Source organism: Rhinichthys klamathensis, unplaced genomic scaffold (genome assembly GCF_029890125.1).
Source record: "Rhinichthys klamathensis goyatoka isolate OS25496 unplaced genomic scaffold, OSU_Roscu_1.1 h1tg000303l_1, whole genome shotgun sequence".
NCBI classification, from domain to species: Eukaryota; Metazoa; Chordata; class Actinopteri; order Cypriniformes; family Leuciscidae; genus Rhinichthys; species Rhinichthys klamathensis.
The window spans coordinates 5,195,001-5,211,774 of NW_026606822.1; the positions used below are offsets into that span (position 1 = coordinate 5,195,001).

The 16,774-nt window shown below is 37.4% G+C and overlaps 1 protein-coding gene across 2 annotated transcripts in view; it reads right to left on the reverse strand.

The window, feature by feature from the left end:
• LOC130104083 (cadherin-22-like) overlaps positions 1 to 16,774 on the reverse strand; it is a 109,521-nt gene that overhangs the window by 22,458 nt on the left and 70,289 nt on the right. Inside the window, exons 8-9 of one of the 2 annotated variants that reach the window (XM_056270488.1) lie at positions 16,161 to 16,282; positions 15,357 to 15,977 (exon numbers count right to left, since the gene is read on the reverse strand). In XM_056270488.1, coding sequence (XP_056126463.1) covers positions 15,945 to 15,977; positions 16,161 to 16,282 — 155 coding nt within the window. In that variant the 3' untranslated portion in view covers positions 15,357 to 15,944. Of the gene's footprint in view, positions 1 to 15,356; positions 15,978 to 16,160; positions 16,283 to 16,774 lie in introns of those variants that run through there. The other variant, XM_056270487.1, reaches the window with a different exon arrangement.

The window sequence follows — 16,774 nt, forward strand, 5'->3', positions numbered from 1 at the left end:
ATCGGGCCCAGTTACTACATTAGCCGGTTTGTGAGACAACAGATGGAAGCGTTTAGGAGGGCGGGAGGAACAGAGGCTCGGGAAAAAGAGAGGGAGTGGGCGGCACTTCAGACAATCCCGCTAAAATTCCCATGTTCTCTCGTTGCTCATTTCTCATTACACGGTCATCAAAAGGCTTGCACGCCATTTAAGTCAATTTTTAGGGAGGTGATAGAAAATCCAAAAGTGTAATTAGAGGAAAAAATAAAGTAAATTAAAATTCTTTTTGCAAAGTCTTTCCTGCTCCCTAAAGTACAAATGAAGTCACAGAGGAACACTCAAGCTTCCTCGGATACGAAAATGAAAAGGAAACGCACGCACACACACACACACACACACACGGAAAGTGAAAGCAAGGACAAATGCTTGAGACGCTCAGTAGTATACTCAAAGGAGACCCCACACTAACTCTGATGTCTTCCCTTCAAAATGATTAAAGCTGGAGTTTCCAAAAGTGGCAAAGTGCTTGTCTTTAAGCCTCAGTCCTCCAGGACGCGCTCGCTTTGACGGGGTCTGCTTCGACTCTAATGGATGAGGATCCTACCATTCGCTGTAGCTCAAACAGTAGAGCGTTGGCGCTTGCAACGCCAAGGTCATGGGTTTGGTTCCCATGGTAAACAAGAACTGATAAGAATGTAAATGTGTACCTTGAAATGCAATGTAACTCGCTTTGGATGAAAGCGTCTGCCAAATGCATACAATGTAAAAATGTCACAGAAGCTTTTAAAGAAAATAGTTCAGCTAAAAATTAACATTCTGTCATTGTTCACTCAATCACTCGCATCATGCCATTTCAAACCTGTATGCTGTTATTTTTGGTGCAACACTTTTTCATACAAGGTCTATATGTATGCCCTTGTGCACTGTATTCCATGTCTTATAAAGTCATACGATAGATTTGCGTGAGGAAATAATTTAAGTCTCTCAAATGTCATGCTTAATTCTGCATTTTGAAGTGGTGCACAGAAACAATGACTTTTGGCATCAATGCAAAATATTTACTTTTATTCATTTGGCAGATGCCTTTATCCAAAGCAACTAACATCGCAGTCAAGCTATAAATAAATATACATATATATATATATTTAAATAAATGAATAAATAAATATAAATAACATCAAAGTGATGCTTTTAAATGTCTTTTACATGAACACAATTAAGAGATTTGGCAGAAGGGAATATTATCAGTGAACATCAACTTAAATTTCAGTCAGTTTTTATATAGGTATTATATAGTATAAGCAAATTATATATTATATACTACTGTATTATTTACTGTATTTTTGTGTTTTTGATCACCATAAACTCTCTTTGTATGCAAAAGATTCTTTTTTTTTTTATTTAAATTGTATTATTATTATTGCAATCATCGGAAAAAAATAACAGACAGGTTGAGTAAAAATGACAGAATTTTTATTTGTGTAAACTACTTCTTTAAACAGTTGAAATGCATATATCTAGCAACATCTAACGACACACATTTGAAGGAAACTATCACCCATTGAGTACTGGTGTTTTTGTTTTTACCACTGCAGTAAGAAACACACACACACTTGTTTAAGTATGTTATTTACAGTATGTTTCTGCCCTGAGGTGCTGATATCCGTCTAATGTATAAGAGCTGGACTGCACATTTACTCATGCTGGTTTCAAGCCCACTGACTGTCAGTCACGCTCACATGGAAACATATTCTGGCACAGAAACAGACCTTGGTGTTAACATTCATTCACGGCAGTGCTGTTAACACAGGCTGTGAGCTGCAGGCAGGCTTGCCAATCATTACGAGAGTAAGTTAACGTAAAGTTAAGTAAAAAAGCCTAGTGTGAAATCCTATTTCTTGTCATTTGGTGTTAAACACATGCAAACTTCTGCTATATATTTAATCGTAAAAAATGATGGCTTAAAATGAGATTTTCTGTCAAAACAGAAGTGTGGACTGCTTAGGGTCAACCTGGGTCATGTGTAGATGCTATTCCCTGTCTCTCTCTCTTTCTTTCTTTCATTTTTTCTTTCTTTATATATATATATATATATATATATATATATATATATATATATATATATATATATATATATATATATACACACTAACCTAAAGGATTATTAGGAACACCACACTAATACTGTGTTTGACCCCCTTTCGCCTTCAGAACTGCCTTAATTCTACGTGGCATTGATTCAACAAGGTGCTGAAAGCATTCTTTAGAAATGTTGGCCCATATTGATAGGATAGCATCTTGCAGTTGATGGAGATTTGTGGGATGCACATCCAGGGCACGAAGCTCCCGTTCCACCACATCCCAAAGATGCTCTATTGGGTTGAGATCTGGTGACTGTGGGGGCCATTTTAGTCCAGTGAACTCATTGTCATGTTCAAGAAACCAATTTGAAATGATTCGAGCTTTGTGACAGGGTGCATTATCCTGCTGGAAGTAGCCATCAGAGGATGGGTACATGGTGGCCATAAAGGGATGGACATGGTCAGAAACAATGCTCAGGTAGGCCGTGGCATTTAAGCGATGCCCAATTGGCACTAAGGGGCCTAAAGTGTGCCAAGAAAACATCCCCCACACCATTACACCACCACCACCAGCCTGCACAGTGGTAACAAGGCATGATGGATCCATATTCTCATTCTGTTTACGCCAAATTCTGACTCTACCATCTGAATGCCTCAACAGAAATCGAGACTCATCAGACCAGGCAACATTTTTCCAGTCTTCAACTGTCCAACTTTGGTGAGCTCTTGCAAATTGTAGCATCTTTTTCCTATTTGTAGTGGAGATGAGTGGTACCCGGTGGGGTCTTCTGCTGTTGTAGCCCATCCGCCTCAAGGTTGTGCGTGTTGTGGCTTCACAAATGCTTTGCTGCATACCTCGGTTGTAACGAGTGGTTATTTCAGTCAAAGTTGCTCTTCTATCAGCTTGAATCAGTCGGCCCATTCTCCTCTGACCTCTAGCATCAACAAGGCATTTTCGCCCACAGGACTGCCGCATACTGGATGTTTTTCCCTTTTCACACCATTCTTTGTAAACCCTAGAAATGGTTGTGCGTGAAAATCCCAGTAACTGAGCAGATTGTGAAATACTCAGACCGGCCCGTCTGGCACCAACAACCATGCCACGCTCAAAATTGCTTAAATCACCTTTCTTTCCCATTCTGACATTCAGTTTGGAGTTCAGGAGATTGTCTTGACCAGGACCACACCCCTAAATGCACTGAAGCAACTGCCATGTGATTGGTTGATTAGATCATTGAATTAATGAGAAATTGAACAGGTGTTCCTAATAATCCTTTAGCTGAGTGTGTATATATATATATATATATATTTTTTTTTTTTTTACAGTGTTTCCTTTTCACTTTTAACTTTAAAGTAAGAAACCTGGTTGCCTTCACATTTTGAACTACAAATTTGAGTTAGTACAAAGAAAGAGATTAGTTTAATTAATGGAAACTCAAAATATTACGTTAGCTACACAACATTAGTGAATCTAAGTTGATTTGACAAAAGAAAAAAAAGTTGTGGTAACAAATCATGAAAAAATGTTTTATAGTGAATGAAAAACACTTTTACAGTACACATCGATCTCGATTCAAACTAATGTCCACATATATTACCTCATTTGTTTAACAGTGAAAGTTATATATGTGAACATTAGTTGATGCACAATGAACTACAAAGTAACAAGATTAAAAGAAAATCTTCTATTGTCAATAATAGCTAAGGCTTTTCATTGATGCAACTTTTCCACCCTTATCGTAAAGTGTTGGAGGTTATAAAATAACTCATTTTCATGGAGGGACAAATTAACAATTGAAGTATAGTGATCCAACATCAAAATTAACCAGCTGTGATCAGCATAGACATTCATTTGGAACATAATTAAACCACCAGGCAATGAACCCTGAAATTACAAATGTTCTGGATACTAGAGTAAAACTCCAGGTGTTGAAACTCCAAAGCATTTTTCATAACTCTGGGAGTACTTGCAGCTGATAATGTTTATGGTTGATTCCATCCTGAGCAGCTTTAAACTAAACTCTAGCCTATTCTTCCCATGCGCTTCATTATTCGCAGCGCTCCACTTCTGTCTGCGGATGATAATGCATAAGCTACAGCGACGGCAGGTCACGTTTACGACACTTTAATCAACATGCTCCAACTCCAGTGACTACTGGCATTGTCTGGGGTGCAGAAAACTCCATAAAGAGCCTTACACAAACTCCAGCCACATGACTGAGAGGCAGGGGAAACGGGCCATGTTATATTTTAAAGATGTTTGTTTATTGAACTCTTCCCAGCTTGAAAGAGAAGTTTTGCAGAAGTCCCGCTGAGCGCCTCCTTCCAAACATCCCTCATCTACTGCGTCGGTTTGCACTAGTGCTTGTGGATGAAATGCTGCCCGTGAGTTTGCAAGGTTAGGAATTGGGAATTTTATTTGTGTAAAAAAGCCGGATCCAAATTATATTCATGGTGTTTGGATCTGTTAACACTCCTTGGGCCTTATTACTTCATTGATGCACCACTTTTGTGAAATGTCTTTAATAGGAATCAGACAAAACAGAATATTTAAGATTTAAAATATTTGCAGATAAGCAAAATGTATGCATTTTTTACTAAGCGGATAAATACCTGATCATGAAAAGATCCAGTTTAAATGTCTTCCAAGATGCATTCAATATTACCTGAGGCTTTAATATTTTAACTTGCTTATATTATATGTTTTAGCATGTTATTGAATATGGCAATGTTAATGTATTAGGTCTTGGCGGACCGTATACTGCAGCGGCTGCTGTTGATTTCTGGACTTGCTGATAGACAAGTAAGTATGTATGGTATGCTGCTGCATAAATAGACATGCATCAATCCTGTAGCAGATCTAGGCAAGTGGAGCTGGGGGAGGTGGAGGGTTATAGCAGGACTAGACTAAATGTTGAGCAAGCAATCTCATTGGCTGCAGGATCAGCAGAGGCCAATCAGCTTGTGCCATGCGGCAATGGTGTGATTGCTTGCAGATTGCATGTAAAGAAGATCATCCTGCGCCCTCTAGAGTTTCATGACTGAAGTATACATATGTATAGAATAATGTGGTAAACCTCTGGAGTCAATTATTCCACTTATAATACAGTTACCACACCTCAAGACATTGTTCAGATTTTTGTCCTTAAAACAGTCTTGTGTGTAGGACACATTTTAAATAAATACTATAATAGTATATAAATAATGCTAAAATTAAATGACCATTATTTACATGACCAAGTATACATTATGCATGACTGTGCATGTATCGGGCAGCAATCTGATCCATCAAAACGCAAAGTGACCAATTGTACAATTATTCAGAAATCGATTTCATACTTAAGAGAGCGTAACAAATGACTTGCTGAAATAGTCACTGGAGTCGTATTGCTTCCTAATAATTTCAAAAAGAATCATTAATTGATTCTAAAATATAGTACGGTCTGGCGGAGGAAAAATAAGAGGGAAGCTGAAAAGGAAAGTAATTTCAGAGCAGGGCAAGTTTTACACGTTGAAAGATGAAGACTTTTTCTTTTTTCTTTTGAATAACATGCACTGATGAATCATTCACAATAAAACCAGGAACATGCATTAAGAATTAAACAGGGTCAATTCTTCATGTTGACTTTAAACAAAACCAGAGTTGTTAATTGGAACGATCCCATCCCTCCTATTTTGTGACCCTCATTTGTTTAATGAGCTGTTGTCGGGTTGGTAAATGAGAAAAGAAACTATATGAAAAAGAATAACTAAATGCTGTTTTCTTAACAAACGTTAATTGCGATGCCAAGGACAGTGACAACAAAAGGTCATATTATATTTCCAATTTTGAGGGCAAAATTAATGCCTGAGGGGGTTTCTGGAGGGAAAAGAGGGAGGGATGGAAAAACAGAGACTTCTGAGAAAGATAGACGGAGAAAAATAATGTGAAGGAGGGAAAGATTGTAAAAGAGAACCACTGTGTGGGAGTTTATTGAGTGGCAAACACAGCTCCCTCAAGCAAAATCATCTAATTAGATTTCCACCCAACAGCCCCCTCATGACCTCTTAAGCTGCGGGACGCTCGAGAGCGAGAAGCCAAGAGTCTCCCAAACGTCTTCACGTTCTCCTGAGACTTCCAGGACCAAAGGTCTTCTGCCAAAGTCTTCCTCCTTCACACAGAGGAGGAGGATGGTGACCTCCGAGATGGAACGGGGACGTTCAAGGATAAAGAGTTTTAATTCCATTTGCGTGAACATCCACCAGCGATGAGGAGACTAACTAACCGTCAGCAGTTATTAGCATAGCATGATTAAATACACACAGTGCGTGGAAAACCTGGAAATATCAAGTTGTGATTTCTAGGCCAGGAAAAGTCAAAGAAATAAAGACAATAAAGAATTCTCGAATTATGCTCCACTTCAAAATAGTTAATTGGCTAGAAATCGAGTGCAATTGGTGTAAAATAGTTGAAGACATGTTTGCAAATGATTGCATGGGAAATCAGTGATTAATCATTTTAGAGAATCATTTCATTTCATTAAACCGGTTCAAAAAAGAAATGAGTCCCTGTACAGAAAACAAAATGAGAAAATCAATTATTTGTTTAGCAATTTAATTAATGCATGCATTTCAAAAATGCAATAAAACAACAATGCACTTCAAAATTATTTCATAATTTAATATTTTATTGTTACGTGTATAACTCAGATGCGGATAACAATAAAAGATGTCTTTTTCTTTGACTTTAACCACTACATGAATGCCAGAACTGGTTCACTGCATACAGACAGGCTCCTATCATTATTAAATCAGAATGGATATTCAAATGAAAAAGCACCATTAACTACCATCAAAAAATGTGGCCAGAAAGCAAAAGGGAGAAGCAAAAGTGTAATTCTTCCACATAAATAACCCTCATTATCACAGCTGACCTTTCAGTTACTCTGCATTTCACACTTCACATTTCAGCCTCCTCAGAGGAACAGTGCTGCAAATATATATATTTATTTGTCAATTTAAGACACAATTTATTTATTTATATTTTTACCTTTGAAATAATACATTGAACATGTATCCCCCCCTTAAAAGTGGCACTCCATCCATACAGTGTACAAATTACTTTCACTCGGAAACTAAATTTCACAAACTATCACAATGAAACGGCAAGTTACACGTTGAAGTGAAATTTTAAAGTAAAAAATCGTGAAATGCACTCCATTAATCTTTGTTTTATTTACAACTCATAAAAAAAATATCTTTATAGTGTTGTTCAGAGCATAAGTCCTGTATTATATTATAGTTTTTTATTCATATTTTGAATTGTTTTTTATTTTTAAATTTTCCTTTTAATTTTAATTTAATTATATTTATTTAATTACATTTGAATTTATTTCATTTGAGCTATTTTAGTACATCAAGTTAAACTAAATAAAAAAAAAATGATAAATGTTTCCTTGGCAAATAGCTGAAAGTTTATTTTTATATATTTTATTTTATTTCAGTCAAAGAAATTATGAACGCATGCAAAAGCAAAAGAGAACCAATGAAATGTGGTTTCACAAATTTTGTCAAATAAACACCTTAACCAAGTTTGGTGTTTTGTTCTGCCCTCATATTTAAAATATATTAAAAAAAAAATTTTTTTATTTTTTTTTAAATCCTCATATTGTGATAGCTAATCAAATTTGTAGGTTCGTTAAAAACAAATATCCCCTCCGGACATCACTTTTGGCCACTGCTGTATGTATTTTGAATGAAGGGTGGGCTGAAATAACTGGATTGAACACCGGTACAGTGTGTGTGTGTGTGTGTGTGTGTGTGTGTCATCATGAGCGCGATCCATCTACACGTGCATGTGTGTGCATGCGTGTGCATGTGAGCCACAGTGTACTTTCCCCCTCAAACATCATCTAGCTGGGACTGTCCCGCGGGAGGACCAGACCCTTGTGACCTGTCACAGTGAGCCGCTCTGTGTCGCTTGATGTCTTGTGTGGAGTCGACAGGCCTCTCGTCCCCGGGCCGTTCTTAGTATTTGCCTTTCCACTCGGCCTTTCCCTGCACACGCCACACTGTATGATATCTGTCTCTTCTCATCCGATCAGGCCCGCGTGCCCAAATACCACAGGGTTACGAGTCGAATGCCACACGCTCAGACTGCTTCACATGTCAATCTGAACAAGGGTCAGGCATGTAGATGATGTCAGATAACCAACGAGATCATGAATGGGACACAGCGTGAATCAGAGAGCTCGGGAAGGAAGCTTCAAATGTCTCTTTGTTCACTTGTGTCTTTAGTAAAGCCGTCTTAGGTAACTGTGGGTGAACGTCACTTTTTGAGGCAGAAATACGAGTTTAGGGGGAAAGACAATGGTAACAGTTTACAATAAGTTAATGCATTATTAACTAACAATGAGCAATGCATTTGTAGCAGCATTTATTAATCTTGGTTAAAGGGATACTCCACTTTTTTTTGGAAATAGGCTCATTTTACAACTCCCCCAGAGTTAAACTGTTGAGTTTTACCGTTTTTGAATCCATTCAGCCGATCTCCGGTTCTGGCGGTACCACTTTTAGCATAGCTTAGCATACATCATTGAATTGGACAAGACCATTAGGATTTAAAAAAAAAAAATGACCAAAGAGTTTCGATATTTTTCCTATTTAAAACTTGACTCTTCTGTAGTTATGGCCTAGATATGGCTAGGAACTATACTCTCATTCCTGCGTAATAATCAAGAAACTTCACTGCCGTACCATGAGTGCAGCAGGCGTAATGATATGACGCAGCGCCTGAAAATAGTTCCGTTGTGTTGACGGAAGGTGGCCTATTTTCAGGCACTGCGTCATATCATTACGCCTGCTGCACTCATGGTACGGCAGTGAAGTTTCTTGATTATTATGCAGGAATGAGAGTATAGTTCCTAGCCATATCAGCCTAGAAAATCGCAACTTTACATTTTCCGTCGGTCTTAGTGCATGATGTAACTACAGAAGAGTCAAGTTTTAAATAGGAAAAATATCGAAACACTTTGGTCTTTTTTTTTTGAGAAATGCTAATGGTCTTGTCCACTTCAATTATGTATGCTAAGCTATGCTAAAAGTGTTACCGCCAGAACCGGAGATCGGCTGAATGGATTCAAAAACGGTCAAACTCAACAGTTTAACTCTGGGGGAGTTGTAAAATGAGCCTATTTCCAAAAAAAGTGGAGTATCCCTTTAAGATTGGTTAATGAAAACACAGCTAGTTCATGTTAGTTGAGGTCCATTACATAATATTAACAGATTGAATTATATATTAGTAAATGTGATTACTCAATGCTTTAGACGTATTTTGCTAACTAATGTAATTATTATCAGCTCTAATCTGTTCCCTAACATTTGTACCAGGGTATAAAATAAACATGTAACAAAAGCAACACAATACTATGGTATTATCATGGTATTTTGGACATGCATCATTGCACCTAAAAATGCATGATAGAATGGTACACATCCTAAAAATAAGATAGTACTATGGTACATGTCTTAGAAATACAGGATAGCACCACAATGAAAATAAAAAGGTGATGGATTTACTTTGAATTCACTCAGAAATTTCTAGCAAAGTTCATACAATAATTACAAAGGTTTTACTGGTGTTTTTCCAAATCAAAAGTTGTATCTTTTTACATTAGTTAATCAACTGTGAACTAACATGAACGAACAAACAATACATAACTGTATTTCTATTATCTAGCATTAACCAGCAATAATAATAAATTGCTCATTATAAGTTGATGTTAGCTAATGTATTAACTAATGGTATCCAGTTAGACCTCATTGTTGATATTTTAGATATGGTACAATGGTAATATCATGCATTTTTGGACAATACCATGATAGCAATACTAATGTGTGTGGGTTTTTTTTAGCGCTTGCCAACTATAAAAAAATCAAAACCACGTCCCATGGATGCCTGACACATCTACCTGACACTTAAATCCGCGTGAGCTCATAAACACCTTCTCCTTCCATGTCTAACAGCGGTGTGACACCGCTGGAAGGGGAGTCGTGCCCCCGGAGCCAAAGCTGCTTATGAGCGATCGGCTAAGTCCTTTTTCATGTCTCTAGCCCTCTTTCTCTCCCTCTGCCTGATGTATTCACCTTTTACACACAAACAAATACGCTGCGTTGTCATCCTTCAAATGGGATCAAACTCCATGCATTTAGCGGCTTAGGCTAATCTGATTTCACTGTTGTTCTATCAGAAGTGCAAGCGGCGACGCTAGCGAGCGCTAGCAGGGAAAAGCCAACGCTAGTGGGGCACACCAACAAAGCTTGCTAATTGGGCTAGCATTAGACATAATGTACTGTAAAATTTGAAGTTTTTGAATCGCTCAAGAGCCCATCTGAAGAGAATATGACACGGTTTACAAATTATACATAGTATATAATAAGTCTTAAATTGTATAAGGAATTTCCATAGGTGATTTTCGAGGCAAACTCTTCTGAAGTTTATATTGTGCAATTCAAACGGTCAAAAAACCTGTATATTTGTATATCTGTATATTTGTGAAATGTTAATCTATTATAAATCGATAAAAGTAATTTTTTTTCTCTACAATAAGTTTCTATTATTTAAAATGTGGTTAATGCATTAGCTAATTATCAATATTTGTAATACTTTGTTAACATTAGTTGATAAAAATACAACTGTTTTTATTAAGTTCATCTCAGCTCGAATCCATTAAACAATATTCACAGATACAACGTTTGATAATAATAATAATGTGTTATTAAATGTTGAAAATGGAACTTTACTGTAAATCCTTTACCTTACTGTAAAATAAATCTCATATTTTCAAACAGGGTTATGCATCAAGAATTGAATTGAAAATGTAATTTATAAACTCCAGAATTGTAATACAAATTGTATACAATTTTAATTGAGCTTGCAAACACAATACAGAATTTCAGAATTCAAGGAAGTACAGTATAGAATTAACATTAATGAGAAATGGTTAAAATGCAACCTAAAGAAATTTGTATTTTATGTATTTTATCATATTAGTTTAAATATTTCATAGGGATGCCAGATATATCGGCCACTATATCGGTATCGACCGATATATGTTCATTTTTAATGTTATCATTATCAGCCTGATAAGAAAATGTGGCCGATATAATAAAGCCAATAAATAATGGATTATTTCCTTCAGCTGAGACCCTTCAGATTTGCACTGTTCACAATGGTGATGGTTTATGAACTGCTATAAAATATGACAAGTGCAACATTAGGTCTGTCAGATAGGCTACAATACATCATTATAATCGTGTGTTTGGGACGTGGCTTTTAATGATGAGACTTTTGTTTTTGTAATCAGGCTCTCAAAATAATATACAACTTTGGATTTAGATTTATTGGCCAATATCGGTTATCGGCTTTCAAATATAAATGATTATTGGTTATCGGCCAAATTTATTTTATATCGGTGCATGGCTGCATGCCTAATATCTCGTAATAAGTTAACCTTAGTGGAACATATAGCGGATGAACACTACATTTCCCAGAATGCATAATTTGTGTTGAATTTCTTTGAATTACTTATATTTATTTAAATTCCAATTCAACTTCTCGTGTATTGTGGCCAATTCAATTTAAATTCACTCTAATTATTATTCAACCAATTCTTTCAAGCCAATTCTTCAATTCAACACTGCAATCCCCAATATGTAACATAACAGAAAAAAAGCATTTCTCAACTAATTTTGAGTATGTATGGTAGTACAGTCTACTAATTATTATACATATTTAAACAAGAAGAGTCATTTTTCTCTGTTCTTAAGATGAATGCATTGCTTTGTAAGTCGCTTTGGATATAAGAGTCAGCTAAATTAATGAATAAATGCTAAATCAGCTTAATATGCAAAGATACAACGAGTAACCGTTCCCAACTTGTGAGCCAATCTGAAGCTGAATCCACTGAAAAGTGCTCAACACAGCAACACTGACTCTGGTTTGAAAGCAACAAACCAGATAGCATTGGTGACAGATTTATTCAAAGCGCAACTCCAGTGAAGCACATAAACACGTTCCCTCTCGTGACTCAGGCGTGGGTAAAAATGATGCATGTAAAAACGCCTCGCCGCTGAAGGATCCGCGACAGTGTTTATGTGGGGGACGGGGTTTGTGCATCTTAAAGCGCCAATCTCAGGTGAGAGATAAATGACTCTAATTGTGTGTTCCTCCACAGGACTAATTCCCCCCCAATCACCCGAGTGATTAATCACAGAGCAAGAGAGCGTGAGCAAAGTTTGAACGCACAAACCGCATCTTGCTCCGCGGGCGTCTCTTACTCACCTAAGCCAATTTAGTCGACACAACGCAATGGGGAACCCCGAGGTGATGGGAAACAAATCACGTAAACATGCTACAGGTTATCGTAAAGCTATTGCATCTGAAGCTACAGCAGGGGGCTTCCGGAGAACCGTGCGCTTAATGAGACAGATCTATTATGTTCAGCCATCACCGGATTGCACTTTACCTCTGTATTTGAGGGCCCGAGACGCTTGCAATTTTTCACTTTAAATGTGCTTCAGAAACAGCGGGTGTCACGGCCCTAGGTTTGAAATTGTCCTGCTGAAAGATGAAATGTCTCCCGAGCTGTTGTACCTTTTTCTACTCGACTACTGGTATTGTGTAGCGCTCAGTCTTTGTTCTGTCCACGGAGTTGCCCAGGTGAAAAGCAGCTCCACACCGTAACGCTATATCACAGAGCTCATGATCGTGGTTGTTAAGATGTGGGAACTACCCATATCGCTTTGAGTTATCACACAAAAAAGGACATTTTTTGTCACCCTTCTTCCAGGTAAACTTTTACTTCATTCTACATAACCTTGTAACCCTTAAAAAGTCATTGCTGGTGACAATACGGCTTCTCTCGCAAGTTTCCTTCCCGTTCTAGAGCTTTCCAAGAACATTTTCTAGATGTGTGATTTGATAGTTTCCATATAAAGTCAACATGAAATCTGAAATCGATTGGATTTTCTTTCATAAAGGGATCACGTTGGATAGTTCACCCTAAAATAAAATAAAAATGTCATCATTTACTCACCCTCACGTCATTTTAAACCCGTTTGATTTCTTTCTTTTGTGGAACACAAAAGAAAATATTTTAAAGGATGTTTCAACTGTTTTTGCCCATAATAAGTCCAAAACAACATTGGACCCCATTGACTTTCACTATACGGACAAAAAACAGTGAAACATTCCTGAAAATATAACCTTTTGTAATCTGCAAAATAAGTAAGTCATAAGGGTTTGGAAAGAAAATATCCCTTTAATACATATTTACTGGTCTTCTTGTGCACGATTCATTGATGTATGCTATTCCAATAAATAAATACAATACAAACAAACGAACCAACATACACACAATGATAAAAACATGTAGTATATACGTACGTAAGAGGTTAAAAAACATTCACTGTGTAGTTGTACTGTTATGCCTTTGAAAGGCTCTTTAGTCTTCATTTTCACAGCTGTCATTCATATTCATATGAATAAATGAACCTTTATCTGGGAGTTTCTTCAGAACAAGGAAGTAGTTAATATAGTGATTTACTGGAGAATTTAATTAATCTCAGGTATGTACTTGCAGTACAAAGACTAAAATGTACATCACAAAGACTAAAATGCTTGTAAGCAGCATACTTCAATGCTCAAGATTTGTATTCTACATTAAATTTATATGTAATTTAAATAATTAAAATTGAGTTTCAATTCTTAAAATAATCACAACATTTTTTTTTTAAATTGTACTTCAAAATCCTGCAAAAAGAAGCAGTTTTGCACACCTGAGAATAAAATAAATTATATTTTAATAGTTAAATAACTTTTAAAAAAGAAAGGAACATTCATTCCTTTCTTTTTCCAAGGATGAAAATGGAAGACTACAAATGCCCTTCTTTCACACATCTGAAAAATGTAGTACAAAGGTAACTAGTTCTTTACAACAACAAAAAATCTCTAAGAGTCCTTAATCCCACATAACAGTCCTCATTCAGCGGCTCTATTGTCGAGCGAAGCCCTCAAGCCACGCAGAAAGAAGGATTGCACACAATTTCCCATGACATCTCCGAAAGCAAACAACCTTTTGTTGTTCTGTACATTTCACGGATGCCCAAAAAGATGGGGCGGAAAATGTTTAACAGCACTGGATCAACAAATAAACAGAGCTTCCACGACAAATAACAACTTAAAAAACTATTCTGCACAGAGATGAGAATTGGGGCGACAAAGCACATTATGTCACGATTTTAAAAAATACCCCCCCCCCCCAAAAAACGTAAATTTTTCAATTGTAGTCTTTTAAATAGGCATCTGAAATAATAAGCTAAGTGCAATCTGGTGTTGTCAGTAATATAGATTTTTTCGATACATATCGATACTATAAAACAGTATAATGGGTCCGTGAGTCAGGTCTTAAAGTGACAGCAGCCTAATATACCGGCTGCCAAATTATGAGATACCATTAAAGATATCTATATGCTATTATTCCTCTATGCTATCAGTGTCCAAATTGTGGCCAGTGAAAATCACTGGAAAACCACTAGCCACAGTGGCTGGTGAGCAAAAAAGTTACTCTCAAGCCCTGCATTGGCTATATAGCTCAGATTGTGACTAATGCCATTGAAAAGCAAATGTTAAATGTCTCTTTATAACTTTATCACATGCAGAACCTGCTCAATGTCAAGTACATGATTACTCAGCTATTATAATGTTTAGTTGTAGCTCATGGATAAAGACGTGCAAATGACTAGTCAATGGAAGTACAAAGCAGAAAAAAACCCTATTCTATGGCTTCTTCAGAGCAGTCATGTCAGCTTTATTTATATAGCACTTCAAACTCAACGCAGCTTCACAGTGATAAACAGGAAAATAACAGAGGTAATGTTGTAAATTTGATCAATGAGGAAACAAATTCCATTTCAGCAAACTAGGGATAAACATGACTCTTTTGAAAAGAGTAACATATAGTTTAGGAGACTTTATATATGAAGACTAAAATGTTGCTGCCAATTTAAAGCAGCTTTGGGAACAGAGCTTTTCTATTCTTCAGAAATCCACAAAAGACAACATGAACAAACAGCACGAAGGTAAGTAAATAATGACATAAGTTTCATATTTTGGCTGAACATGTGTTCTTTTATTCCACGTGTAAACAAAAGCAACAAGTCTCTACAACGCGCTTCAGGTGAGTTTGCTGCACCGCTGACTGGACACTGCACACTTTTCCCACAACTAGTTTATAAATTGCCTTTGGGACGAAATGTCAGACGGATCATTCTTTCCAATTGAAAAAGGTCCACAGTAGGAGAAAAGCAATAATGAAACTAGTTTGACAAAAGCAGGAAAGCGATTGGCTCCGTACTAAATCTGACACTCCGTGATTGTTCTGCCACGACTCCAATGTTTCTGTCCAGGTTGGGAGGTCTTGTGGGGTCAGTGGAGGTCATGCAGTATCTCTAAGATGCTTCACTTTTTAGGACACGACCAAATAGGAAGGAGAGATTGGTGAGTTGAGCCAAACTACATTAGCCCGGCGAGATCAGACGAGATATTGAGCTTTGGAAAAACAAATCTTGTTAGGCGTTGTAAACTGCCGTCAAACTGAATCAGGGAGGCCATGCTGAGAGCGGCATTCCCACAATGCAATTAAGACTCTCGCCACTTCATCACGCCGCACACCTGATGTTCCCCGAGCGCTCTGCCACTGATAGATATTAACGGTGAGCCCAGCTGTCTGAGAGGAGCCGTCTGATGTCAGATTACATATGCTTTTCATGGAAATGACAGTTTTTCCCTTCCAGGTACCAATCGCTGCTGACAGCTTTATCAACACAAGAAGCCATTGGGAACAACTAAGTCAGTGTCTTCTGACCGGAGATATCATCCTGAGGAAAGCGACAGCGCACATGCAATACTGATGATTTTTGAGCGGAACAACATATATCTCGTTTCCGCTGCCTTTCAAACGCCGATGCGATCAAAGCGAAGCGCGTCTGGCGAGCGTGATTTCTGATTAGATTGATGAGACTTCTCAATGTGCAAAACATAGAGACGTTATGTTATCTCACCTGGCCAGGCTTGGCGTCCTCGCAGATTGAAGCCTCGTAAGGAGTGGCGAGTTCGGGAGGGTTGTCGTTCACGTCCAGGATTCGGATGCTCACCGCCGACTGAGACGACATGGACTGGTTATCTGAGGGAGACAGAGATGAAACAATCATCATGATGGACGAGAAGTCATATGCAGTTCTAAAAGTTTTTAAAAGGAACAACATGTAACTAAATTACATTAGTGTAGGTCAACTAATGACGTGACGGCAGGTTCAAGGTCTAGGAAACACACACAGAAGTGTTACTAGTATCTGTATCATGTGCTGTTTCTATATAAAAATGTCGATACAATGTAAAGTATTTGCTCTGGCTCTTGTTTTAAATTATTTTGTTCCATTATTATGCTTGTTGTTGTCAGCTGTTGATGTTGTTGTACAAGCAGAATGTGACGATTGGTCGGTGTGGTGTTTGTCCCGCCCCTCCTCCACTGTGATTGGACGGCTGGGTAAAAAGTGACAGTAATGAGCATAGATATCATATAATAAAGGCTAGATGTCTTACGGCGGAGTCACTTCCGGCATCACCGTTCGGCCATCTTGTCACAGGCAGGCTCTGATGTAAGGTGAGTGATCAG